This window comes from Leguminivora glycinivorella, chromosome 23 (assembly GCF_023078275.1).
Source record: "Leguminivora glycinivorella isolate SPB_JAAS2020 chromosome 23, LegGlyc_1.1, whole genome shotgun sequence".
NCBI lineage: Eukaryota > Metazoa > Arthropoda > Insecta > Lepidoptera > Tortricidae > Leguminivora > Leguminivora glycinivorella.
In genome coordinates this window covers 12,189,664-12,211,630 of record NC_062993.1, presented here as the reverse complement: position 1 = coordinate 12,211,630, position 21,967 = coordinate 12,189,664, and the positions used below count along the sequence as shown (strand labels likewise).

Genomic DNA, 21,967 nt, shown 5'->3' with positions numbered 1-21,967 from the left:
AATCACTAAAGTAGAACTTTATGAATACTTTCTAGGAAAATTGTTTTGAACTTGATAGGTTCAGTAGTTTTTGAGAAAAATACGGAAAACTACGGAACCCTACACTGAGCGTGGCCCGACACGCTCTTGGCCGGTTTTTTTTTTAATAAATTTAAAAGAATAGCTATTTTTGTACTTATAAAATATAAGTAAGGCGGCAAATAAACCAACAAACATAATCAAAAATATTTATTGCACTGCGTTATCACATCATAATAATATTACAAAAATATTGGCACTCCATCCAACATACCTTAATTGAGTACTTATATTATAGTTAACTTACTAAAATAACTAATACTGAGAAAGATCACATAAATAAAGGCCGGTGGCCGTTTTATGTCTTTTATTTTATATCTTAAACATTCAAATAACAACTGCAAAAAATAGATCTAAGTTTGATATGGATAGGATATGCCAACGTCGTGTTCAAACAAAAACACCACTTGAGACTGGTCTATCCGATCCATATCGTATTTATCTAATTTTTGACGTTTCTCGAATCGAACCTCGTAACAAATATAAACCATAGTGAAAGGGTCTATAACCTATAGGCCCTTTCACTATGGACGAGTTTGCTTTTCCTAGATTAAAATATTAATTAATAACTCAAAAACTTTATTTTCTGTTCCATAAGGCGCAATTTTCACGTACTAACTCACTTGTCCCATAGATTACTTAATATTTACAAAAGGTATAACCCCTTTGTGTAGTAATAACTTAATATTTACAAAAGGTATAGCCCCTTTGTGTAGTAATAATAAAATTTATTATAGTTTCCATCAATTTATACTTGATTTGAGTTAGCATCATTTAATATGACGCATGGACTTAGAACATATTTAACAGAATTCACATTAATCAATATTGACTACAATTTTTTTTTTAATTTGGACCATCAATTAATCGTTTTAACATGCTCTACAGGCATAATATACTATTATATAATACCTAATCTAAATAATTTCGGTAATAAACTTGTAAATAAGTCATTTATCAGCCTATACTTCCCAATACTGGAAACATGGCTTCTTAAAATAAATATTAATTTAACATAGGTACTTTAAGTACCACAGATCAAATTAAAGGGGTCTGCAGATTACCAGCCCGCGTCCCTGAAGTGTCAGTCATTGACGCTACTCGGCGGTCAAACCGCAGTCTGGCTCTGTCATAAGAATAGATGTTCGCCAGACGATATGAGTTTATTCATTTATTCAACAGAAGTACAATATAAATTTACTGCCGGAGCCAAAGCATTTATACTGTTCCGTCATCGCCCAAATCAATTGTTTAGTTGTAAAACTTTAATTGATTGTACTATTTTTTTATGTTCTTATTTACTGTTTTTTGAAATTTAATTTCATGACGCATTGGATTTATCTGTAATGTCATAAAATTTTTTTTTCAAATAAATTACAATTACAGTTCAATACTGGAAACATTATTACAATTGAATATAAAATCAGATTGACACTAATTATATGTTTGTCAGGTTGTTCGCCGGTATTTATATAGTCCAGCGAACTGGTAGTCTGTTGGCCCCTTCGGTAATCTACATTAACATAATATTTATATTAACATGGTTAATTTAACCAATATATAACACAACTAAGAGTATGACCAAGCTAATTATGCGCCACTTTGAGAGAACAAAGTGTAAAAATATCATAACAGTAATTTATAAAGACACTTTGTAATGCTAAGCCATATTATAGCAAAAAAAACTCAGGTTAGTACAGCCAGCAACGGAAAAACAATTCCGTGTACCTGTTACCTGCTCCACCAATGACCTCACATCACTTAAAATACTTTACGATGAACACAACGATAAAAAAAAAATCATAATAATTATTTCTGTCATAACCATCAATTTCCTGTGTTATCTATATAGTTTTTCCTGTGTTAGGCATATTGGTGTAATCACTAGTGTTGAGTGTTAATTTTTGTGTGTTATGCTTACAAAACAATGCTTAAATTCTTCACAATCATAATCAACGACACAAAACGCTCTTAATCTAGTAATCGACCTACGATATTATCTTGACATCAAGTTGAGAACCCATATCAATGGTCTCTACTCTCTACGTCTTCATATCAAACATTTTCAAATCTCTCATGAACATTGCCCTTATTCTCTTTATTAATCCCTGTGTTATATTTATATACTATATTTTATCACAAATATTACTTTAATATCCCCATCACAACCGAGTCCTCACAGGCAGAGGCGATCCTTTAACATTAGTATCGTAAGCATCAAAATGTCTACTACTCGTCGTTGCAAAAGCAACTGCCGGTGTATCTTTTGGCTGAGTTTTCATAGCTGTTATAGCAATTTTTGCTGGATTTAAAAACGCACTTTTTATATCCACTGTTGGTGCATCTTTACTACTACTTGTACCAAACACTGGCTGTTCTTTTTCCTGTTTTTTAACTGCAGGGCTTGGGATTTTGGTAGAATTTGTTTCTTTCAAATCTTCTGCTAATGTGACGTCAGTTTTTTCACTGGAGTCCTTTTCTGGTGTTTTGGCTTTCTCGTTACTGTAGGTGCGTTTCTTTCCTGAAATATGAAACAATCTATTTTGAAGAGATTTTTAATTAAGTGGTAAGATTATTCTTATGATTTCAATATACTCACGCATGTTTGACTTATCGGAAGTGTAAAAAGGGGGGACATTACAGACTTTATTACTTTATCTTCTGGTAAAATGTGGCATTTAGGTAGATAAAAGGAGCGATAAGCCAGAACAAAATACACAGTTCTAAGGTTGGGGAATCTTAAGGATAAAACTATATGTTGATTTAGAATATAACTAACTGGTTTATTAGAAAACACAATTCGGGGGACCGAGAATGCCACTGGATGGATTGCCACTTCAAGTGGCGACTTGGAACCTGTTTTTTAACCCCCGACGCAAAAACGAAGGGGTGCTATAAGTTTGACGTGTCTGTCTGTGTGTATGTCTGTCTGTCTGTCTGTTTGTCTGTCTGTCTGTCTGTGTGTGTCTGTCTGTGGCATCGTAGCTCTCGAACGGATGAACCGATTTTGATTTAGTTTTTTTTGTCTGAAAGCTGAGTTAGTCGGGAGTTTTCTTAGCCATGTTTCATGAAAATCGGTCCACTAGGTCGCGGTCGGGGGTTTTTTCAAAATTTTAATTTTTATTAATACTTTAACTAGATCTCACCTACATCATTTGAGCAATACTGAGACAAAAGCTCCAATATTTCCAATAATTTACCTGGCATCTTATTATAAATCTTGACTACCAGCGGATGCAGCAGCCGCTCATCGAAGACATCATCTTCGGTGCTGGTGATGGCTCCGATGATGCAGCCGATGATGACGCAGGTGAAGGTGCCGATGACGGCGTACCACATATACGAGACCGCGTACATTCGGTGGAGGGCCGAGGTGCTGGAGAAACGGATGAGGTTAGATAAGGATAAGTAATAAGAAAAATTGACTCTCAAGATAGAGGTGCGGCCTACTTTGGAAAGCCTTAATGTAATGTATTCGCCTTAATAAACTTTTTTTTAGAGTTAACCAGCACATCAAGCAGAACATATCACTAAGTTGAAGAAAGTAACTTGTTGGTGAAGCCATCTCCATAGTAATTGTGACACTTTTTCTGACTAAAATATGTAAGTTCTTCTAATTTTCTTATTGATCTTATTGAAATACAGTTACTGAATTCAAATTATATATAGATTCATTTAGATTAGCAGTCTTCAGATATAAGAATGGATCATCAATTTATATATGAATTTGGAGCAGTGACGGTTTTCAATATCAACATCGTTGATCAATTTCAAATAAGTCTCAGTCAATCGGTACATTCGATTTCTAATAAGTATTATTTTGGTGTATCCCAACACAAGCTATTTTTTCTTACAGGGAGACTTCATCCTTTGCATCATTGTATGTATTTTATGAAATAATTTTGTATCCGTACTTTGTATTTTTTTACTATATCATGTCCTTCCGCAGCCAACGACATTTTGCTTAGTTTAGTGTTTTAGGCATTTTTACATGTATTTTTCTTACTTACATCACAGACTCCTGGGGGACGTACACCCGACTCGTGTTCACGTTCAGCAGATGTTCCAGCTGCATCAGCGTCTGGTTCACTCCGACTGGCAGCGGCTTGTGGAACACGTTCATCGTTCCGTTAGGACATTCCTGCAACAAAATAATTAAATTAATACTTTATCACCTTTAAATGTGACTTTGTATTAATAGTCTATTCGGAAAGAGACGAGTGAAATGTATGGGATCCAATACATTCCACGACTCTTCTCTTTCTGAACACACTCTAATCTAGTACAGTATCACTCGTATACTGTAGGATGCTAATTCAAAGCAATTCATGTTTTTTTTTTAAATAACGTTATGCATTTTGCAGAAATCAAGGTTGTTAAATCCAAGAAGTTCTTGAATAATTTACTCTTATCTTGTCACTGAGAAGAATACTTCCATAACGCTACGTAGAATCTTACTTAAGTCGAAAGATAAAATCAGCAGACAAGGCACCTTTCCCGTCATAAATAGGCCAGAACGTTAAAAGAATGTTCCCAAAGCGATGGTCCAATAGGTAGGAATAGGTATTTTAGGTACTTACATCAACAGACAACGGCAGCATAGCCACACTGGTATCTACATACAGCAACCTTCCGGCCGCCATCCAGGTAGTGATAAAATGAGCTGCAATCATTCCCCATAACGCTCCCTTCCCATTGGCGATAGGACAGAGAGTGGCTAACACAAAGACTCCAAGTAGGGCTCCGGAGGTGGCTGAGGTGACGAGCATGGAGCCTTCGATGACGCCACCGACCATGCCCACGCAGAGGGAGAGGCACATGATTATGATGGCTGGAAAGAAGTAGAAGATTCCTTGAAATTTGATAGAGTTCAACAGAAATCAGTTAAGTAGAATTGTTAATTGAATCTAAGATGACTAGACTAAGTAGAAAAATCAGATCCAAAAAAATTTTGTGAGGAATAAATTTCCATTAAGCATTGAATTGTTTTAAAAACTTCTTTTAGTAAATGCTTGCAATGAGTTGGAATTATGGATAAATTTTGGAAGCCTAAACCATTACTCTTTTCGATTGCCAAACTCTTCACTTGCCAAAGGGAACATTTAATTTCAATGATACCTAGCAAGGTTTTGTGGATCGCACACTGGTAAAAAGGATCTTTGGAAATTTGATCACGTCATCATACAAATTGTTGCTAATATATTCAGCACCAACAAGAATTTTTACTTTATTATTACTGGTGTTGGGTTATACGTAACAATATTAACAATGTTAAGTCAAAATATCGTCGCTAAAATGACATACCATAGATAACTCCAATGATCTTGATCACAGTAAGCTGCTGCTTGTCAGAGATACCTTGAAACGCTGGTGCGGCTGACACAAAGTCTTCCCATGTCACAGTAGCCAGGGAGTTCACGTTGGATACTAAGAAGCTGAAAGTATGACAAGAGCATTTTATATGCAATCCTATGGGAATGAAAGAATATAATTTTTTAATGCACATTCATGATGGTCTAAGGAGCATAATTTAAAGGATCATAGGTATTGTTTGTCACGTTTAATCTGCGTTTGATCCCTGGAAACTATATTTAAAGAAGCATTTATACATATTTGATTATTAAGGGAATGGACGAATTCCTGACAAGATTTAGTATGGGTTAGCACATTATTACTGGCGAATTCTCAATGTAAATTGAGGCTCCAGTGCTTGTTAAGATCTATTCTTACGGATAGATGTTTGCTATAACGCCACCCTAAGGCGGTTGAGAATGAATGGAAGGCATGGATAAATTTGCACACATCCAGCAGGCCTCTGTGGCGCACTTGGTAAGCGCGATGGCCCCGGCAAGGCCAAAGGTCGCAGGTTCGAGTCCTGCCGTAGGTGTGAATTTTTCCATTTTTCCATTAATTTAAAAATAAGATTTAAGAAGTTTACAACGTTGGATCAGGATGGGTAGCCAAATAGGTGAACATTTTCTCTATGTGGTAGTAGTTTCTACACTAACTAGTGTTAGGGATATTACTTTTAGTAGCGTTTCTTTCACCTTGCAGCATTGGCATCTTGGCGACGCATCCTGGTATTGTAGTGCAAAGCATTTCGCAAACTACTTATAGAAATTCATTATGATCAAGCAGCAAGAAAATTAAATTCAAGCACCTTACTTTTACTTGCCTAGTTTTCTCATTAATCAACTATTTTTAGTCGTGTGTCTAGTTACCTCAAAGCCCCGTTGAACAAGCTCCCCAAGAACAGTCCAAGCATGCCAGGTAGGAAGCTGAATTGATCCTGAACGTAAAACGGTAACACCTCGTCCGGAGCCGCGATCCTGCCGGACATCAGCGGGTCGCAGTACTTGTAGACAGCATAGAGCGCCATACCTGAAAATAGTTAGTTATTTTTTTAGTATTGACAGTTGATAAGAAAATTCAGTTGAACCTAAGGACATTGTACGTAGAATAATATAGGATTTAATCGATTGCAGACGTTTCTGTTTGTTAAAATAATGACTTAACGAAATTGTTCCATTCAAAGTTTCTAAACTACTAAAAATATTTGAAATTAAAGCTGTTTAAACACTTTTATAAGCGGTGATTATGATAATATTTACAAGAATCATCATGATGATTCTGTTCTATAAACTGAAATAAATGTCATATACAAAGAAAAAAATACCAAGGCCTCCAAGTGTCCAATGCTGGATTCGAACCAGCGTACTCCGTTATAGGCATCCGAGGCTATGTATATGACATCTATTTCAGTTTATAGTTAATAATAGTAGTGTGTCTACTGTCTACTAAAAAAACACAAATTAAAATATTTCCCATGGAAATAATTTAATTTATTCTTAGAGTGATTCTATTCTATCTGTGGACAGCAATATGAGATAGATAGTAGGAATGTGAATGTCCATAGACCCTATAAGTGACATTAAGGAATGGTGTCTGTTTAGTATGTTGTTAAACTCATTGGAGCCATGAAATGTTGCTAGTCAAATATTCTCGAGAGTCAACGTTGTTTAATATATTACATACCCCCTTAACAAGGGATGAGGTGAAGCCTTTGAGGTCAGAAAACCTTTAAACTTACCAACAACCCAAGACAAGCTGAAGAGTACACCTACAGCCGGCACATTAGCTAACAGGGTCCTCCGAACTCGAGCTTCACTGTTCATGGAACAGTATCGCTGGACAAAGGTCTGTTGGCAGCCGTAGATGGATAGCGACATGAAGAGCTGGCCCACAATGGCTGAGAGGGTATCCACGCGGATCGTTGGGTCCCAGTGAAATCTGAAAAGTGAAATATCTGAATTGAGCTGATGCTTGGCGCCCAACGTGGGGCCAGTGTCACGATTAGGATCTGTACTACTAACTAGGAGAGAGAAATGAGTCGTCCAAATTCGTGCAAAAACAATTAAGGCAGGCTGCGTCAGGGACACACTGTCCCCTCCTCAATGGCGGTGGTCCACACAACGTTTCACGTTATCCATCGTAGCTGTTGTTTGTTTAATGTCTCTATAAGTCTCACTAAACAAACAACATGAATCTACTTACTTGAAGAACTGCAGTCTGCCTCCATCGATATTGTCTGCTAGAACTTTCTGCGGGCCGCCGGCACGAATGGTCGCTTGGATTATGAAAGCACCGCTCACTAGTATCATTGTCATTGTTTGGATCACGTCGGCTCTGAAATAATTAAAGTAAAAACACGCTTAGAGCCAAATGCTTATGGAAGAAAGTGTTTGAAAAAAGGTAGAGGAACTGTATGTATGAAATTAATTTGGTAAAAATAATAAAAATGGAGTAATTTCAAAGGATACCTAAATAAGAAAACATTCACTGTCAGTGAGGTCAGTAAACATTTATTTATTAATTAATTTAAACTTTATTGCACAATAAAAATATACAGTAAAATTTCAAAAGGCAGACTTAATGCTACATGGCATTCTCTACCAGTCAACCTTTAGGCCAAACAGAGAATACCAAAAAAGGTTTATATATTTATTATTTGTACTTTAGACTTGGAACTTTATAACCAAACCTCAAAGTTACCTGATAACTACGCCGCAGTTTTTAGTACAAGGAGTGAAAGGTGGAAGGAGTTTTTGTTAAAGGTCAACCTCACTTAACGGCAGCCAAAAGTCTTCCCAGCAAAATAGACACAATCCCAACAACTGACAACGCAGCAGCAGACACCCAACGAAGCAGTGCTAGGACAGAATGAACTAAAACCGTCTGAGTAAAGTAAAATAAACACCCAGGTGTCTTTGGAGTTCAAACTCAATTGATAGCAGCAGAAAGTTCTCCGAGAAAATTAAAAACTATCCCAACAGCAGTCGATGCCACTGCTGATGCCCAATGAGGCAATGCCAGCACAACATGAAATGCCACCGTTGGAGTAAACACAGTCACTACCAGGTTAAGAACACCAAATAGATCCACCGTTGGAACAAAACAAATGAAACCGTTCTTCTGGATTTAACTCACTTGATAGCAACTGACAGTCCTCACAGCACATAAAAATCTATCCCAATAGCAGTCAAACCAGCAGCAAATGCCCAATGAGGTAACGCAATTAAGTAACGCATGAAGAGAGCCACCGTTGGAGTAAATCAGTATAAACTGAGTCAAGACAAAGTACAAACTTGATAGCAGCAGAAAGTCCTCCAAGCAGATTAAACACAATCTCAACAGCTGAGCAGTTAATGCCGCTGCTGATGCCCAATGAGGCAATGCCAGCACAGCATGAAGTGCCACCGTTGGAGTGAACACAGTGACGGCCAGATTAGGAAAACCAAAGAGATCCACCGTTGGAACAAAACAAATGAAACTGATCTTCTACAATAAAGAATATTTACTTACTTACTTACTTACATTGAACTCACTTGATAGCAGCTGACAGTCCTCACAGCAGATAAAAAATATCCTAACTTCAGTCAAACCAGCAGCAGATGCCCAATAAGGTAATGCAATTAAGTAACGCATGAAGACTTGAAGCGCCACCGTTGGAGTAAATCAGAATAAACTGAGTTCAGACAAAGTACAAACTTACTTGATAGCAGCAGAAAGTCCTCCAAGCAGATTAAACACAATCCCAATAGCAGTCAATGCCGCTGCTGATGCCTAATGAGGTAACGCTAGTACAGCATCAAGTGCTACCGTTGCAATCGACAAAAAAACAACAATATTTCAGAATCACTTGATAGCAACAGTAAATCCTCCAAGCAAATTAAAAACTATTCCAACAGCAGTCAATGCAGCAGCAGACGCCCAATGAGGCAACGCCAGCACAGCATGAAGTGCCACCGTTGGAGTTAACACAGTCACTACCAGGTTAGGAACACTAAAGAGATCCACCGTTCTTCTATATTGAACTCACTTGACAGCATAGCAGCTGACAGTCCTCACAGCAGATAAAACACTGTCCCAACAGCAGTCCAACCAGCAGCAGATGCCCAATGAGGTAATGCAATTAAGTAACGCATGAAGACTTGAAGAGCAACCGTTAAAGTTAATCAGAATAGACTCAGTCAAAGTACAAACTTACTTGATAGCAGCAGAAAGTCCTCCAAGCAAATTAAAAACTATCCCAACAGCAGTCAAAGCCGCTGCTGATGCCCAATGAGGCAACGCCAGCACAGCATGAAGTGCCACCGTTGGAGTGAACACAGTGACGGCCAGGTTCAAGAGCTGGCGGACGAGGAAGGTGGCAGCAGCCGCTCGGCGGACCCAGGCGCAGTGGAAACGCATCTGGAATTCAGAAAGACTAGTTTAAAATGTAAAAAAGTCTTACACAAAAGATGATCTTACTAATTGAGTTTTATTTTATATTTGCACAGTTGGGCGAGTAAAAGTAGTACATTTCGATACAAGTGCGAAAAAGAGGAAGTTCGAAACGAGTGGCGATAATTAAAACACGACCGAAGGGAGTGTTTTAAATCGACACGAGTTACGAAATTCCTTTTCGCACGTGTATCGAACGACGTTTTTCAGTACAGATGGCTCTCCGAAGTTTCGACCTGGCATATAATATAATGAACCACTTCTCGCACTAGTGCGTAAAAAAACACCATCTGTACTGAAAAATATGTATTCAATTCATATTATAATTGTTTAAAAAAATACTGAAGGTAAACATTCGCAAATACATTATTTGTACAGTGGCTCTTAATACAATCACAGATTAAATATAAGAAAATCATACCATCCCATACATTAAAATGCGAACGCCTAAGAACGCGCATACACTGCATCTGCACACATAGATGGCGCCACAAAAAAAATGTCTTGTAGCTTACACTTAACGCCAATCTACAAATAATCGATGGCAACCAGACATTTTTTTGTGGCGCCATCAATGTGTGGTGTAGTAGTGTATGCGCGTTCTTAGGCGGTCGCATTTTAATGTATGGGATGGTAATGATATTCTTAAATTTAATCTATGATACAATGGAAAGCCAACATTGTATCTTGAATATTCTTCAGGTGCCTGGCCAAGATGTTATAATGCGCCTGTCGATTACAGAACGTTACCTGTAGGTATTCGTAGACGGAGTTGGTCTGTAGCCTGTAGTACACAGGCACGAAGACCCAGCAGACTAGCGGGAAGGCCAGGATCATCCCGTACAGGGTCTCCCACATTGCAGACCCTCGGTAGACCAGCTCTGATGGAAAACCTGAAACGACAGACCATATTGTTTTAACAGCTTTCATGACAATGTGTCTCTAAAGATCTTTATTTAAGACAAATACAAATAACAAATAAATCAAATTAAAACTAATGGGTAAAAAGCTAAAATAAACTAAAATTAGGACTATTAATAGATTATTAAGTTACGCTCCGGCTATCACCTGGGACCATTTCTCGAAGCTCCAAGTTCCAATTTACAAATGGTTGTCAATGTCTAATATGACAAAGCCCCTGACCCAAAAGTACTAAAAAGCTAGCAGCATTGCCGCGGTGCTCAGGAAGCGAAATGTCATACAAGATACATAATTTTACATTATCTTCTTATTTATTTCTAATAGAGCATTTTTTGATTTGTCACTAATTTTTTATATCTCAAATATGAAGTAAAGGAATTGTACTGTCATCATCATTTAGTGAACTAACGAGCCACCAATGATGCTCCTTCTGTTGAAATAATCTAGTTCGTTACAGGTGTACTACCAGGTAAGCTTAAGTAAATATTTATTAATGTATTTTATGATAATGATAAGAGAGGCAAACTAGCAATCAAGCAAATGAAGTTATAAAAACATTTACGATGTACCTTAGGGTTAAAAATAGGCAGTTATATTTAACTTCAAAATAATAGAAACTACATTTTAGTATTCATCTGTTCAAACATCGTTAAGTTTATTATCTCTTTAAAACTTTCTGCAGAAATTTAGATCATATTAAGATCTACTTAGAGTTGATAATTCACAATTCACAAAGTCATCAAATTAATTGGTATTTCTAGCGCATAAACCAGAATTAACTCAGCGTGCAGAAAATTAATTTCTTTCCAATTGACATTCTTTTGCGCACTTGAATCGATGATTAAAAAGGCGTTATGCGGATAATTTTACTGATAAATCTATAAAAGTCTTCATAAGCGAGATGAGAAAACGTCCGCAATAAATACTAAGACTGGCTAATATGGGACTCAAACCCACATCTTTGGATTGGCAGACCAATCTCGCCAAAAGCCATCTGTCCATGACTGGGAATTACCATTATAATAAATATTATAGGACATTCTTACACAGATTGACTGAGTCCCACGGTAAGCTCAAGATGGCTTGTGTTGCAGGTACTCAGACAACGATATATATAATATACAAATACTTATATACATAGAAAACATCCATGACTCAGGAGCAAATATCTGTGCTCATCACACAAATAAATGCCCTTACCGTGGTTCGAACCCGGGACCGCGGCGTAGCAGGCAGGGTCAGTACGCGCTAGGCCATACCGGTCGACACCCATTGCTCTGTGACAGTATATATGAATACGTCACTAGCGACATCTCCGGGGTTTCCCAAAAGTTATCGACGCGGAATCGTTTGGCTCCGACCGAAATTCGGTCGTTAGTAGGTATGAAGACGCTCAACGGCCCAGCCACGACATTGGTCTAAGCGTGACAGCGGTGAGCGGCGGCCATACGTGCGAATGAAAAGTCCCATCGCTGTGTCTCGCTCCAATGTATGGCCGCCGCTCACCGCTGTCGCGCTTAGACCAATGTTGTTCGGCGAAAGCCGAATCCGCGTCGATAGATTTAGGGAGACCCTTACATTTCAAGGATTACAACCCTAACCAACTCTGAAGACATTCATCGGCGCATGAGCAATGACGAACCTCCCGACCAGGCCACACATGATCGTGTTAAGCGAAATTAAGGCCGGTGAGTAAGGCTGCCAGAGCTCAACGGTGCGGTGTGCTGGTGACGGAAGGACCTACGGAACTAAATTTGTTCCGTCTATTGTCCTTTGAGTCGTCGGCAACCCGAACCCTCCTTGGAACTTGTACACACCTTTTTGTCATGTACTTAACACAGCAAAAAGGAGTGTACTCTAATGGGTTGGCAACGCGCATGTGACACTTCTTGAGTTGCAGGCGTCCATAGGTTACGGTGACCGCTTTCCATCAGGCGGACCGTATGCTTGTTTGCCACCGGCGTAGTATATAAAATACCCTGGTTAGACCTTAAAATAATTTGCTCCCAAAGTTGTGTGTTACTGCATTAAAGTATCGTGAAAATACGCAGCTAATGAAGAATTGATTGACTGTACGGTTCGAAGGACTTGTAGTAAACATGTTCAGAATCACGTGGCCGGCTGCGTGGAGATTGACCAAGCTAAGTTAGCAGCGATATTGATAGCATAGTCTGAGCTGATATTTTAACGATTATATAAATTAGGACGTTTAAGGGACAAAAAGAGTGCTCTAATAAATAAAATGTACTTGACTCTTTTAAAGATTTCCAAACGTTGTCTCTGTCAGTAACGTTTTGGAGGGGGAGACAAACCTCGATTTTAGCGATTTGACGCAAAACGATTCTCCATTAATATCATGTAGAAAAAGGAGCCCTCGAAATATTGTTAGATTATATTTTGTACTTGAGTTCCGAAAAACTCATTGGTCAACTCACTACCTCCAGAATACTGATTAAAAGTTATATAATACTAATATTAGAGAGCTATATAATACTAATATTAGCTAGTTTATAGATAGTTCTTAAGACATGTATGGGTTTTTTTTTTGCCTGCAATAAAACATTTTTTTTTTATATATGTTATACATATATCTCCTTTTACAAGGGTTTTTTTTTGTTTATTATGCGGGCCATGGCCAAGCATAATAAACCATTTTTTAATTATTTAATTACTCACTATGTATCAGTTATGGTCGATGAGGTTAGAAACTTTCTAGTTATGCGGCAAGTATTCAAGATTGTGGCTTTTTGTATGGTGTGTATAGTGTAATTAGGAATCTGTAGTGTTTTCAAACTATTGGTTAACGTTTTGGGGACTTATTATTAAAAGTCGTCTGCTCTTACCGCTAGGCCATCGGCCACCAGCGTTCTTGCGGTGTCGAATATCTTTACTAAGTAAACAAAGTGTTTTCAGTTCACGTGGTTTACGTAAGGTTTCACGGATTTCTAATCCTTACTAATTTTCATTCATTTGCATTTTTGTCACGTGCCGGTGTTGATATCCGATATTTTTGTCGCTTGTCGTAAATACATTTAGAATCAATAAATAAATAAAATATCATGGGACATTCTTACAAAGATTGACCGAGTCCAATGGTCAGCTCAAGAACGCTTGTGTTGTACCTACTACTCAGACAACGATATACAAAATAGAAATACTAATATACATAAAAACATCCATGACTCAGGTACAAATATCTGTCCTCATCAGCTCATCACACAAAATACACAAATTACCTTTACCGGGATTTGCACCCAAGACTGCGGCATAGCAGGCAGGGTCACTACCAGTTACGCCAGACAGGTCGTCCTCTTTAATATCTCTATAATTTAGTAAGGTAGTAATGAGTCAGTTATTTAGGTAAATAAACAGTGTTGCTCACTGTTTCCTCAGTCTGATAACACGAAAACTAGTTACCATTTAATTCACATTTAAATTCTCATTGACTACGTTCTGTGAACTGTGACGTCGAGTTTGATAACAATATCGTTTATTGTACATGCAGGTGACGAAAGCAATGAAAACAATATGAAGAAAAATAAAACAATTAAGGTGACGTTGCCAACCATAATAATACAGTGAGCTGCGTAAATTGCGTGAAGAAATTATGAATAAATTCATTGATCATTCGCCATGTACTTTTACAGCTCACTGTACATACATACAATTACGCCTGCTTCCCAGAGGGGTAAGCAGAGATCACACGAGTTTCTATTAGCTACGTTACTGCATGATACTAAAGTAGTAATAACATTCGCTTCACGCACTTTCATAACGTTCCTCATACGTTCAGTTCGTCAGTTTCGAGTACTTACAATACAAATACAAAGCATTTATTCATGGTAAACACACATAAAATAAAAATACAAACAAATGGTTATAAAAAAAAAAAAAAAAAAAAAAAAAACTACTTGACCTGGGTTAGTAGATAGTAATTCAAAGGCATCGAGTATAGTGCGAAAAGCTTTTCCTTCGTATTTTTCCGGAAACGTAGTTCAGATAGTGTCAGTAAGTCTTGTACTGAGACTGGCAGAAAAAAAATATAGGACATTCTTACACAGATTGACTGAGGCCCACGGTAAGCTCAAGAAGGCTTGTGTTGTGGGTACTCAGACAACGATATACAAGTACATATGTACATAGAAAACGTCCATGACTTAGGAAGAAATACCTGTGCTCATCACACAAATAAATGCCCTTACCGGGATTCGAACCCAGGGCCGCGGCTCTGCAGGCAGGGTCACTACCGACTGAGCCAAAGCGGTCGTCAAAAAAATAGCATGACAGGGTTCGTTCGTGTCCGTGGAAATACGCAGGAAAATCTTTTTGCACTACATTTTTACCTACTATTATCGTTGAAACTTCAAAAATAGAATAGAATAAACGTTTATTCGTGAACACAGGTAAGACAAAATACACATAATAACAACAAGACAGAAAGGAATGAAGTGCCACGAAATGGCCTCATCTCAGCGTGTTGCTGGTAACTTCCAGCGCTGATCTTCCGATGAGACCAAAATGAATGAGAAACGTTGTCTCTTCTCTTGTAAAACAAATAACTATTTCGGCATTATTCTATATGATACTATTCGTGCTAACTGTACCTTTTGGGTACTTTTACTATTGAATAGATTGTTTTGCGAAATTGTTTTATAAATCCTTAAAATATTGAACTGAGATTATTTATAAAATGGACTGCGTTAGTTTGACATTCTTAACAAAGGCTGAACAATAGACTGTCTAACATAACCTCAGATCTGGACTTTTATTACAAACAATCTGAAGACAATCAAATCAAATTATGAAAATACGCCTATTTAAAAAATCGTTGTTTATAAACAAGTGTCTCCGGCGCATCTTGGGTATTTACTGGCCGACTATTTCAAACGCCAGATAGATAGAGATAGCTAACGAAATTATCGTATTTGTGTGAGCAGCTCATCACACAAGTAAATGCCCTTACCGGGATTCGAACCCAGGACCCTGGCTTATCAGGCAGGGCCACCAGCTAGGCAAGACCGGTCGTCATCAAATTATGAATACGCCTATTTAAAATATTATTGAGTATTAAACTAGAGAACAATGAAATCTAAATAAACCACAACGTGCCTAAGTGACCGTGGTTTTCAGGTATGCGGTAAATGTACAATATAAGCATTTTGAAACACCAAAGGGATTGCTTTGACATTTGTAGAGTATTCGACTACAGGACTCTTAACCTTTTGGACTGTAGGGAGACTAATCTAGCAAATTTAACTGCTCAGCCCCTCTAGCACAACTTGTCTTGTCGCGCGCGAGTCCATACTTGAAGTCGCGCTTGATGTATGGACTCGCGCGCGACAAGGCAAGTTGTGCTAGAGGGTCAGGTGATTACATGTTAGTCAGCCTATCGCCATGGTATACGCGATATACACACACATGAGGAAATTGAATATTTTTAACCATGCATTTTCCAGATTATCTTTTAATTGGTAGTAATTTTGAAACTGGGCTATAAAAATTGTTTATTAGAAGAAATGACATAAAATAAATAAATATAAATAAATATTGGGGACACCTTACACAGATCAACTTAGCCCCAAACTAAGCTAAGCTTGTACTATGAGTACTAAGCGACGATATACATACTTAAATAGATAAATACTACTCGAACATACTCGATATACATACTTAAATAGATAAATACAAGACTCTGGAACAAATATCTGTGCTCATCACACAAATAAATGCCTTTACCGGGATTCGAACCCAGGACCGCGGCTTAGCAGGCCGGGTCACTACAACTTTAAATAAATTTTACAACTATAAGTAAATCCGTGGTCCGACACTAGGCGAGGCCTGTGTCGTGGTGACCGTTCTACAGGAATTTCTACATAATATATTTAGGGGTATCCTATCCTTTAGACAATTATTATTAGGCTAAATCCAGAAAAGTTCATATGTGTTTAGTTTACTTTAGTCTTTAAATGTGATCAGGAACACGCTGTAAAAAAATCGGTTTCCTCACATGACACCGTGTATGCGCCAGCCATAATGGTTACCGAATAACTTATATTTATATTGACCGGGATGTAGACCGTGATTACCTTTTTGATTTTTGTCGAGCTCCCGATATTTCGACGCAGTTGCATGCATCATGATCACGGAAAACTGACGAAGGCGGGTGGATGTCAAAGTTGCGTAGACAGCGCCTGAAATATCGGGAGCTCGAGACCGCACGCGAGCAGCCGACATTGAATTCTATTGCGCCGCGCGAAGGTCGTCACCATAGAATGGGCCGGCATGTACTTGTAGCGCGGCGATAGAATCGCGGAGTGAGCCACCCCACCCCGTAGCCGAATGGCATTTCACCGACGCGAAACGAAAACGAAACGCCGCGAAAGCTAGTCTGGCTCTGTCGCGCCAATACGCACGAGCGATAGAGATAGATATCTACTAGCGTTTCGTTTCGTGAGCGTTTCGTGAGCGTTTGTGCCATTCGGCTACGCACCCTGATCACGGTCTATATCCCGGTCAGTATAAGTCTAATGACAAATACTTAACTATAGACACTCACCTAAGAAGCTCCTCACTCCAAGCGTACCCCTAGCTACAGATAACCCCATAGCCATCGTACTGAACGCGCGTTACACTCTGCCACCTATACGGCGTCTTTTCCAGAAATAGCCAGCTAGTTACCATGGTTACCAAATGATATTAGACATTTACCTAAAAAGCTTCTTACTCCAAGCCACAGATAACACCATAGCTAGCGTACTAACCCCGCCCCCCGCGAATATATAGGTACGCGCGTTTCACTCTGCCGCATATCGGACGTCTTCTCAATTTAGTCATCATGTTGCCATGGTTACACTCACCTAAGAAGCTCCTTACTCCAAGCGTGGCCCTAGCCACAGATAAAACCATAGCTAGCGTACCGACCCCGCCCCCCGCGCCGAACCGGGTGCCTTCTCAAGATAGCCAACCAATCGCCATGATTACCAAATAACTTTAGACACTCACCCAAAAAGCTCCTCACTCCAAGCGTCCCTCTAGCAACAGATAGCACCATGGTTAGCGTGCTAACCCCGCCCCCCGCGAATATATACGCGCGTTTGGCGCTCCCACCGGCGCCTGCGCCGCGCGCTCGCCACAGCGGCGCACACGACGTCGCGCACACGAACACGCCGAAAACTACGCACTCCCATGCTAGCCACCCTGTTGCCATGGTTCTGAAAGAAAAGGAACACTGAGAGAAATTTGCATTGTGAATTTAACAAGTTCGACTTGTTGCGGTTTATCCGTTTGAATCAGCCAAACGTATGTTTAAAACAATATGTGCCAGGTTGTTTTTATAAAATCGACTTGTTGATTCAAATATATTGCCGATTCAAATGACAAGTAGCTTGTTGTTTGAACCAAAGAGCACGTAGGCGCTATTTTAACCAAAAAACTTGTTGAACGAACATGAAAACTGGTTGTATTTTCTCTCAGTGAAGTATTATATTTATTTGTGAACGAGAACTTGGAAAAATGACCAATATAAGACAAATAATAACTGAGGAGTGTCTTTTCAAAAGGACTTTTTTCTATAAGTCAACAGAGGTTATTTTTATCTATGTCTTCCTAGAGAAATAACCCTTGTTGATTTATAGAAATAAGTCCTTTTGAAACGACACTCCTCAACTCTTCTAAAAAACTTACGCCGCGCGGAGGAACGCAGTACGTTAGTTAGAAGGTTTTCAAGGGTTATATTCTGGTCTTAATCTGTGAAAGTTAGTTAATATAGATATATACATACAATCACGCCTGTATCCCATAAAGGGGTAGGCAGAGCACATGAAACTACTAAAGCTTCAGTGCCACTCTTGGCAAATAAGGGGTCGAAAGGAAACGAAACTGTGACATTGCAGTGACAGGTTGCCAGCCTCTCGCCTACGCCACAATTTAACTCATATCCCATAGTCGCCTTCTACGACACCGGTCCACGGGAAGAAAAGGGGTGGTGAAATTCTTAACCCGTCACCAAACAGGCAATTTAATATAGATAATATTCAATAATACATTAAAACAATAAAAACACTTATACTAAAACCTTATAAAATATAAAAACTTATAAATACAAAATTTGGCTTAAATCCTCGCCGGCAGGTAAGCCAGAAGGCTGGCCGTGAGAATGATCTCTAATAAGAGGATGTCGAAGACGGTGTAAAATTGATAAAATTGAGTCGAAAAGCGGAATCTGGTACTGGACTGACCTCTTTACCATCCTAGACAACATTTTCAAAAACCCCGAACCCCGGCTCGCACCAATGAGTTTTTTCGGAATTTATGTGCAAATTGTCATTTGATATTTGCCAGTCGCTTTTCGGTGAGGAAATCGGACTAATTCCAATAAGGTCTAGTTTACCCTTCGGGTTGGAAGGTCAGATGGCAGTCACTTTCGTAAAAACTAGTGCCTACGCCAAATCTTGGGACTAGTTGTCAAAGCGGACCCCAGGCTCCCATGAGCCGTGGCAAATGCCGGGATAACGCAAGGATGATGATGATGAGACAAATTTTCAAAAAAGCCCCTGTCTGGGTTATGTAAATTTATTTAGTGAATTAAATCGTAAGTCTAAAGGGACCTGTAGATTATCAGTTCTAGAATAATAATTACTTAAGTGCAAGTTTCTTAAATATGTCTCTTTCATAGTTCGTTTTTAACCCCCGACGCAAAAACGAAGGGGTGTTATAAGTTTGACGTGTTTGTCTATCTGTCAGTCTGTTTGTCTGTCTGTCTGTGTGTGTGTCTGTCTGTGGCATCGTAGCTCCCGAACGGATTAACCGATTTAGATTTAATTTTTTGTCTTAAAGCTGAGTTAGTCGGGAGTGTTCTTAGCCATGTTTCATGAAAATCGGTCTACAATGTCGCGGTCGGGGTTTTTTCAAAATTTTATATCTTTTGTTTTATTATCAATTTTAGTATTCATATGATTTTCAGCACGTGAGTCTAAGTAAACTCCTAGACGAACTGCCATCCATAAATTGAACAACACGTGTTAATAATCATCTACAACTTTAGGATCTACATACAGTCAATAAGATTCAAATTCAAATGAATACCAATTCCCTCCCACAGTCGGGAAGAAGTGGGTAATGATTATGCTAATATCAACAGTTGTATGTAAAATGACGTTTCCTTAAATGACAATTGACTGTGACGTCAGAGAAATATGGAGGTGTAGATTATTTGCTAGAATCGATTATAACTCTGTTATTTCAACCGTACCTATGGTTTAACCATCTGGCCGAAAGATGGCGTTGCCTGTGTGTTTAAAAAAAATCTTAAATTGTGACAATCCAAGTTTTTGGCGATCATTTTTTTGAAAAGGACATGCCATTATACAGCAAGATGAAAAGGAGAACAAACACGGCTCTAAGAAATTGTCATTTACTACAATATGCGGCGCGTTCTTGTAAATGGCTCGAAACTTGTCGAACGTTATTTCGATTTAATTCATAATATATTTCATACGTGAGAAAAACCCGCTTAAAATATTTTAGAAAATATATCACAGAGCTATACTATAGGAAACATCCATGACTCAGGAACAAATATCTGTGCTCATCACACAAATAAATGCCCTTATCGGGATTCGAACCCAGGACCGCGGCTTAGTCAGCAGTGCCACTACCGACTGAGTCAGACCGGTCGTCAAATTCAGAAGATTCAGTTCTCATAACTTGTTACAGTTTTGATTCGACCTTGAAGATTAATTAAATATTTTTAAAACGGATTCCATAACATACTATATAAAGTAGATATGTACAATAATGTAGCGATATGGGTTGTTTTACATTGATTACTCTCTTTCTCTCAAAACTTTATATTAGTAGTTTACTTCTTAATTTCATCATCGTCATCATCATTTCAGCCATTAATCGCCCACTGCTGAGCAGGGCTAATCCCATCCAGAAGTGCCCCGTAATTTTTCGAATGTCGTCTACTCAACGAGCCAACGAGGCGCTTCTTACATACGATAGCGGCCACCATTCGGTCAACATTTTGGTCCACCTGCCATCATCTTAATTTTAATATAGCTTAACTGGAACGCTGGATGGAGCTAATATTATATTTGACAATTTGAAAACATACTTCATAATCCTCTTTTGCGTTATTCCGGCATTGTCCACGGCTCATGGGAGTCTGGGGGTTCATTCGGCGTAGCCATGTCATTTGATATTTGCCAGTCGCTTTTAATTGAAGGAAGACATCGTGAGGAAACCGGACTAATGTCAATAAGGCTTAGTTACCCTTTGGGTTGGAAGGTCAGATGGCAGTGGCTTTCGTAAAAACTAGTACCTACACCTCTTGGGATTAATTGTAAAGCGGACTCCTAGCTCCCATGAGCCGCGGCGAATACCGGGATAACGCAAGTTACATTAGATGTTTGCATTAGATGACAGATATATATATTAAGATACAATCTATATCGCCTCTACTATTAGTAGTGTCACAGTACCGTCCGTAAATTGCACAAAATTGCTTTATTTGTTGTTTTAAACGCTACACGCCATTACAGTAATTGCAAAAATATCTATATAGAATCGTAGAAAATGTCGGTCATTTTGTTGTATAACTTAGTCGTTTAGATGTTTTGTTTTCTTTTGTTCACACATTTATATGTGGTAGCGGCAGGAATTAAAAAAAACTTGATGGAAAGTGCATCCGGACACTTTAGGAAAATATCGCGTCACGCGGCCGAGTCAGTTAAGTCCGATGGCTCATTCAAACGCGATTTTAGATACATTTCAGACTATTGTGGTCATTACCTACATGCAATTTCATCTATCAAATGCCGAATATAATGAAACGTATGTGAGATCTTGGGAGGACCTGCGGCGCTCATGGGATAGATTGACGTCAATTTGATCACAGGAGAATAGGATTAGACTGCAAAATCTGTTGATATTTAAAATATTTCTTACAACTGAAGCTGTAAAAGAGAAGAGAAGTAGGTATAGTGAAATGTTAGCCGACATTTATATATTTTATTACATTAATGCCGATCCGATTCGCCTTTTTAGTAAAAACATTATTCAACGGTATATTTTGTTAACCCACTCTGCTGCCTGTATTAGGTACCTACGTGTTTTATATGTGTATTATTTATTTATTTACTATTAGGTAGGTACTTATTTGTCAATATATATCAAAATACGA

At 38.5% G+C, this 21,967-nt stretch overlaps 1 protein-coding gene across 1 annotated transcript in view; it reads right to left on the bottom strand.

Annotated features, from left to right (window-relative positions):
* Window positions 1-213: 213 nt before the first annotated feature.
* LOC125238388 (sodium-coupled monocarboxylate transporter 1) overlaps window positions 214-21,967 on the bottom strand; it is a 40,951-nt gene continuing 19,197 nt past the window's right edge. Inside the window, exons 2-12 of the mRNA XM_048145702.1 lie at window positions 17,785-17,993; window positions 10,612-10,754; window positions 9,626-9,828; window positions 7,633-7,764; window positions 7,169-7,368; window positions 6,300-6,459; window positions 5,383-5,513; window positions 4,659-4,909; window positions 4,089-4,219; window positions 3,279-3,454; window positions 214-2,599 (exon numbers count right to left, since the gene is read on the bottom strand). Coding sequence (XP_048001659.1) covers window positions 2,241-2,599; window positions 3,279-3,454; window positions 4,089-4,219; window positions 4,659-4,909; window positions 5,383-5,513; window positions 6,300-6,459; window positions 7,169-7,368; window positions 7,633-7,764; window positions 9,626-9,828; window positions 10,612-10,754; window positions 17,785-17,989 — 2,091 coding nt within the window. The 5' untranslated portion in view covers window positions 17,990-17,993 and the 3' untranslated portion in view covers window positions 214-2,240. The remainder of the gene's footprint in view (window positions 2,600-3,278; window positions 3,455-4,088; window positions 4,220-4,658; window positions 4,910-5,382; window positions 5,514-6,299; window positions 6,460-7,168; window positions 7,369-7,632; window positions 7,765-9,625; window positions 9,829-10,611; window positions 10,755-17,784; window positions 17,994-21,967) is intronic.